This window comes from Carassius auratus, chromosome 13 (genome assembly GCF_003368295.1).
Source record: "Carassius auratus strain Wakin chromosome 13, ASM336829v1, whole genome shotgun sequence".
Taxonomy (NCBI): domain Eukaryota; kingdom Metazoa; phylum Chordata; class Actinopteri; order Cypriniformes; family Cyprinidae; genus Carassius; species Carassius auratus.
The window spans coordinates 2755446-2762776 of NC_039255.1; the positions used below are offsets into that span (position 1 = coordinate 2755446).

Here is a 7331-nt window from a genome sequence, read left to right on the forward strand (position 1 = left end):
CTATTTTGCAATGACTTCCCAGTGTTTTGAACTCTCCTCACAATTACCAGACTAGACTGGCCTTTGTTTTTTTTTTTTTTTTTTACTTCATCATGCTTTTTTTTATTACTGTTGCACATGTGGCACATCTGGCGCTCTGCCTGAATCATTACTTACTTTTTATGTTCCGCTGGCCGTCACCATGGAAACTGCTGCATGCTTGGCAGTGAGCCTTTGGAGGAGAGCGAGAGCGGCAACAGAGAGGATTGCGAGCTCTCAGGAATTGGCCTACATCCAGTGTAATCATGGCGGGGAGCTGAAATGAGGCTTTTGGCAGCACACCAGGTTTCAGAGAACAAAGATGTGAGCCACTAATGTTGGCCTCAGAGCCTGCTTGGCATCCTTTACCATTTCCCAGCAGCCCCTGCCACGGCTGCCTCGCCAAGCCGCCCTCCCTCCCCTGCTGGGACTGCAAAGAGGATCTGAATACAGAAAGAGAGTTGTTTTTCTCCAGCTCCTCTGCTCCGATGACATCACCTCTGCAGCCTCCAGATTCCAGACGCCCGGCACATTTCTTCTGCTTCTCTTTCTTCTCTCTCTCAGGCCCTCCATTTTGACTAAATTCCTCCATTTTATAATTGGCCTACCTCCTCAATGTCACCAAATATTTGCTCTTTGCTCCGACAGAGTGAGAACGCTCCAATGAGTATATTCTTATCAGTGTATAATATACATAGTTCATAACAACCAGATGAATATACCGTATGCCTGCTTTGAAAATATCCAGAAACTAATAGTAATTTTTTTAAGCAGATCAGTTTTTTGTTTTGTGTGTGTGCTTGTGTGTGTGTGTGTGTGTGTGTGTGTGTGTATATTGACATGGGTATGACACAAGTATCACAAGGAGAGGGTGACTTATGAGGACATGTCCCCATTTTTCAAAACACTTATAAATCATACAGAATGAGTTTTTTTGAGAAAGTAAAAATGCACAAAGTTTCCTGTGAGGGTTAGGGTTAGGTGCAGGGCCAAAGAATAAATAGTTTGTACAGTATAAAAACCATTACACCTATGGGATGAACACACTTTACACAAAAAAATAAACGTGTGTGTGTTTATGTTTATACACACATATGCACATCTATAACATATACATATAATTTGTGTAGTCATTTACCGAAGTAAATGTCATCAGATGTAACAATCATGAAATTATGCATTTATTAGCAATTTGTTAAAGCATTTTATTTGCTTTTATTAAAATTAATATTAAAATAAGTATGTTCTTATGTATATATGTGTAATACAAAAAATACTTCTTAGAGTATATAAACAAAAAATTGTTGCATTGCTTTTGTTCCTTTATTGAGAGTCACTTTAAGTTGAAAGACATTCACATTTACTGTACATTTATGCATTTATGTATTATACTTTTGTGCAGATTGTGGAACAAAACAAAAGTGGAACAAAAGCTAAAGGCTTAAATGTAAACGTGCACGATACAATAATAGGTTAGTGTTTAAATAATTCAGTCTATTTCTGGCTTTCTGCTTTTTTAATATATTCTTCTTTTTTTCTAAATGAATGTTATGTTTAAATGCATGCATGCTATAAATACTTTACGCAGCCTGCTACATGAAATGACGGTAGACGGGTCAGGAATCACAAAACTGAGGTTGCACAAGAAACTAATAACTCGTAACATTCGAAACATTGTACTGCTGAGACAAAATAGCATCACAGTAAACAGGATGTCGCCTGTCAGTGGGGCTATCCTGGTGAGCGCAGGGGTTGCCATGGCTACCACTTCCTGAGAGATTTACAGCCAATCAAAAGGAGGAAAGGAGATTTTACAGACTGCCTGCATGTGCTAGGAAACACAGTGACATTGTGTCAGCGGGTTCACATCGACACACTCCGGCGAACCCAAAAGCACAGCACGCGTTTTATAGTTGAGACTAATGTTGTTTAAAACCGTCAGTGTTTCCGAGAGCTAAAAGGAACCTTTTGTGAACACAAGAAGTGGTTTTGATGATGCTTCAAGATGAGAAGCACTTGTGACTTTAAATAAGCTTTCATCTGCATTTGTGACTATAGCAATATCAGAATTTAATTTGTCCTGTTTTCATACAGTATGCCGTCCCTGAACATCTGTAGCAGATGAGTTATATAACACAGAAAATGGGAGAATGAGGGAAAACACAAAAGCTTGTTCGAGAGGAAACGGTCTGTCGTAAAACAAAACACTGATATGATTTGCTATCGGTGTTTCCGTCTCGATTCAAACCTGGCTCCTAAAACACATGTTGTTTTTCAGGAGCCTCTCGATGTTATGTTTTGTTATTTTAACTGCGTTCCACAATGAGGCAGTGCTTCAGAAGTGCTGAGTCATGAAGATGTAACGCACTGTTTCTCAACTTTTTCTGTTTCAGGAAGTGAATTGCATTTTTTAAATCACGTGGTGACCGAATGCAGCGCCAAAATTGTAAATCAAACTCTGAAATATATTCATATTACCAAGCTAGATTACGACGGAATCAAATCATCTGATTGGAAATGAATCATTTGTACAACACATTTCCAACACATCACCAAAAATATAAACCAGAATAAAAGGTAAACCAAAAAAAAATCAAACACTTGTGAGTGAAATATTTAAATTGACATTGAGATGGATTATTAATATTTCACGTTTGATTATAACCGAATCAAAACGTCTGATTGGAGATTAATCAATTGTAAGAACCATGACTACTTCATTAAATTAATTAAATAGCATATTTAATATTGGGTGACATGCTAACATGGTACCAAAATTGTAAATAATACAAAAGAAAACTAAAAAAACTACCAAACTTGATTATGATGTAATTAAAAGTGTGATTGGAGTCAAATCATTTAAGAAGCTTCAATTATAAATTAAGATGAGTTTATTAAATTTAAACAGCATATTTTATATGATCGTGAGCAGAAAATGATTGAAATGTATTACTATAACCATGAATTATAACCAGAACATTAAACTAATTAATTTGCATAGATTTTTTAATGCTAATAAGACTATTAAATGCACGTTCTTCATCATATGAGTATGATTTTTGATTTCGGTTTCTGATGGCATGACGCATTATGGTCAACACGAACCATGTTTGTCCCTGTTTAAACTGTAGTGTGTGTTATCCTAACGATGCATGCTTATTTATGCATTATTATTAATGCATTAATCTGTTGTTTGTGACTGAGCCGTTTTGGAGCCACGACCCGCCAGTGGATAGAGAAAACAATATCAAGCAATGACCTTTTGCTTTGCATCTCAGAGACGTTGCCCTTGAGTGACACAAGCCGAACAGAACGTGTTCATGTGAAATCCGATCAGCAAACCTGAGGAATTAGTTGTCAGGCCGGAAAGGAAAGACGGTATTTACAGTTTCTCTGGTACAAAACACACCCTAGCGCTGCAATTCCTGTAGGAGGGTTGAGCATAAGCCCTGGCTGCGGGCCAGAAGATTTGATGTTCGTTGAGAAGGGGCGAGGCGAGCTGTGGGTACGTGACTAAACATCTTACTTCCTCTTTCCAGCGTCACGAGGGCTTGCACAAACACATCCTGCCTTGTGTCTGCAGATTTCAGACGCATTGCTTCACCCAAAGAGCCCTGAAGCTGCACTCAACTGGAACACAGCCAAAACAAAAGGGAAGGACCTACAAAGCTATTTACTGGTTCTTCTCAATGCACTGTGGACATCTTGTACCCAGAGATGTTTAGAAGCATCTAAACGAGAACAAAAATGAGATCTGATGTGGAGTCTGTGTGGTATAGATGACAGTGAGAGTTTTGTTTCATGAGTGTGACACACATGACTTGCATTATTAAGACTCGTATTATTGTGAGTGGATGAATTTTGACTCACTGTTAGTGATTGTGTGCGCTACACAACAGGAATGTGGGAGGATCTCCAATCAGACATATTTTATTGCTTTTTTTAATGCATGAGTGAACAAAGGCTGATCTGAGATAGTCTCTGAAATTCTACTTTGAATAATTAATAATAATTGCTATTCTAATAATTTAATTTGTTTTTATTAATAAATGTATTTTGTATGGTGTACTACTATATTGTTTTTAATATATAATGTGTAATCTTTGGCCTGAAATAGCTAGTGTGGTTGATTCATTAAATCAAGAATAAACTTGAATTATGAAATAAATGCTCAATTGAATACAGATTTAATACAATTCACACCTTTTTCATTGATGTCTTAAAAACAAAAATAAAAATGTATAGAGCAATTTCATGCTAATAACATAAAACAAGATTTCACTAATTTCCACTTTTCCATGCCTGTAAATATCAACTCCCTCATATCTCCATGTTTTTCTGTGACCGTGGGAACGAAATTCGATCGAAAAAGCTCATTATTCCTTCCGGTAAGAATTTGGCTGGTTTGCATACAGCGTCCGTGGTACGTCAGTCGGGTTTCGGCTCCAGATCGTTTCCAACGCGTCGGTGATATCGAAAGCGCTCTTGTCTTTCGCTCATTTCCTAGTTGTCAGCTTTGGCCTCGATTCAAGTCGAGTTAAATAAAGGAAAAGAAGACGGGAGGAGGCGGGGGGCGCGCGCATGCGCGTGCACCGGAGGGGGAGTTCTATTTGCTTCTGTCGAAGAATCAAGTAAACAGAAGCGCGGTGACGTCACTGCTCCACATTGAGCTCCGGTCTGGCCGCGGTACGGTAGTAGTGAGTGAGAGAGAGAGACCCGAGCCTCGTAGTAAAGCGCACACTACTATGAAGTTCTGTTTGTAACTCAATTATTTCTCGAGAGGAGCCTACCTCGTTTTCCCACAGCATCCGCGGACACTGAGAGGATCGCGCTGTGTTTTCGGAGGGTTTTTCCAGCTATAAGAGCGATGTCGTCCGCAGCGGTGGCTGCTTCGAGGAGGCAGTCGTGTTATTTATGCGATTTGCCCCGCATGCCGTGGGCTATGATCTGGGATTTTACCGAGCCCGTTTGCAGGGGATGCGTGAACTATGAAGGAGCAGACAGGATCGAGTTTGTCATTGAAACCGCGCGGCAGCTCAAAAGAGCTCACGGATTTCAGGACGGCAGACCGGCGGGGAAACAGTTATCGGGGAAAGAGATCCAGGCGATGAATCACGCGTCTGGAGACCCGGGCTCGCGCCCGCCGCAGCCTTTGGACCGCTACCCGCTGTCCACGGAGCGTCAACCCAGACTGGCACACGAATACCAGTCTGTGCGGCAGGCGAACGGCATCCCGGTCCCGAACGGATTCTCAAAACCGGACGATCCTCCGGAGCTCAACCGCCAGAGTCCAAACCCGCGCAGGACTAGCGGCGTGCCGCCCAACTTAGTGCCTCTGGTGAACGGCAGTATGGGTCACGCGATGAACGGCAGACCGGGACTCAGCCCCGCCGAACTCGGCGGAAACAAGCGGACAGGCTCGGTCTCCAGCACGGAGCACGACAAGGACAAGCACCGACCGGACAGCATGACACCGGAGATCAGCGACAGCCACAAAACTCGCGCAGACGACTGGATGAAGAACAAAACGCCCCGGGATATAATGGCGCTGAACGCGTACGACAGCAGGTTTAAGAAGGAGCACATGCAGCAGAGAGTCATGTACGAAACCAACGCTCCTGCGTCCAAATCAGGTTGGTGCATTTCCAAACGCACTTATACATATGTATTCCTAGACTGTAACTATATTACAGATTAAATGCACGCAGTGCAATACAACACAATGCTACTGTAGTTTCATAAATAGCCAGGTTTGAATGAGGGCACTATGGCATGAGTCAGCTGCAAAGAACATTTCTGCTGATCAAAGCTTAACGTGTATTTGCATGTGGTGCCTCATTGTTAAGTCTGGCTCTACAATGCATCACTGCATCTGCCACATAAAGATGCTTTGTGCGATATAATTCATGCATGCTCATGCTTTTTTGCAGATCGAGGCAAGCATCCCAAGAATATGAAGAGAAAAGCTTCGCCGGAGCCTGACGGAGAGGGCGGCACCGCTGCCAAGATTAACGGAGACGGACAGCAGTGGCTCCCGCAGGGAGACGGATTGAAAATGCCCCCGGGGCCACCACCAAGCTTCGTCTCCCCGCCCTCCACGATATCCCCTCACCCTCGCACCACCCCACCGGAGGCCACGGCGGCCGCCACTCAGAACGGAAGTTCGCCCATCGCAGCGCTCATTCTGGCCGCGGACAACGCCGGTGGAAACAGCTCGCCCAAGGACGCCAACCAAGTGCACTCGACGACACGCAGAAACAGCAGCAGCCCGCTGTCACCCAATCAGAGGCGGCTGGCGCAGGGCACCGTGACGCCTCACGTTCCAGCCATGGATCAGGTGCATCCACAGAGCATCCCAGACTCCTCGGTTCCCAACAGCATCCCGCTGTGCTGCACGCTTTGCCACGAGAGGCTGGAGGACACACACTTTGTGCAGTGCCCTTCGGTGCCATCTCACAAGTTCTGCTTCCCTTGCTCCCGGGAGAGCATCAAACAGCAGGGTGCAACCGGAGAAGTGTACTGTCCGAGCGGCGAGAAATGCCCTCTGGTGGGCTCCAACGTACCATGGGCTTTCATGCAAGGCGAAATAGCCACCATTCTGGCAGGAGACGTCAAAGTAAAAAAGGAGAGAGACACTTGATTGCGCTTTTTACCTTTTTTTTTTTGGTGAAAATGTTGGTCAATATAAATATATAAATATGATTATCACATGCATACCATCCAGACAGAAACTAACAGACTTGTATATAATGGACATATGAGGGACACGCATACTTGGTAAACATTGCTGTACATTTTTTTGATTTTTGAATACATTGTGTTTCTATATTTTTTGAAGATAAAAGGTATGTACTCATTATAACGGACTACATTCTACTTTGTCGATGTTTAACGATTTCTTGATGTACTTTTAGGTATGGTGGCAGTTCCTGTTAAACGTAGAATGTGACTAATGCAACTCTACGAGCACTTGGCAAACATTGGAAAACGCTTCTAGCTGTACTTGTATGCACTTGTTTAAAATTGCCAAATACATTTTCTGATCTTGTATTAACGTGGAGTCTCTGCTTGCTTCTTCTGAGGATCCGAGCGCTGCCGCGGTTGCTTTTGGCTGGGCACACGTCCAACGCACGGCACCTCGGATGTGCTTTTCAATTATTACATTTAACCAGGTCACGCTTTACGTTACAGCATTCGTGTTACAGTGCATTTCGTAAACACCACTGATCAGCGTGTAGCCTAGTTAATATATAATTATTATGTCCCGGGGAAGCTTGTTATTGCAGTTGTTGCTAAAGCAGTGACATGTAATA

At 42.9% G+C, this 7331-nt stretch overlaps 1 protein-coding gene across 1 annotated transcript; it reads left to right on the plus strand.

Moving 5' to 3' along the window:
- The first annotated feature begins 4665 nt into the window (after positions 1–4665).
- Positions 4666–7072, plus strand: LOC113112348 (interferon regulatory factor 2-binding protein 2-A-like). Its single transcript, XM_026277817.1, has 2 exons — positions 4666–5651; positions 5949–7072. Exons 1-2 carry the CDS (start codon positions 4886–4888, stop codon positions 6656–6658), a joined length of 1476 nt encoding a protein of 491 aa, XP_026133602.1. The 5' UTR covers positions 4666–4885; the 3' UTR covers positions 6659–7072.
- The last annotated feature ends 259 nt before the right edge of the window (positions 7073–7331 follow it).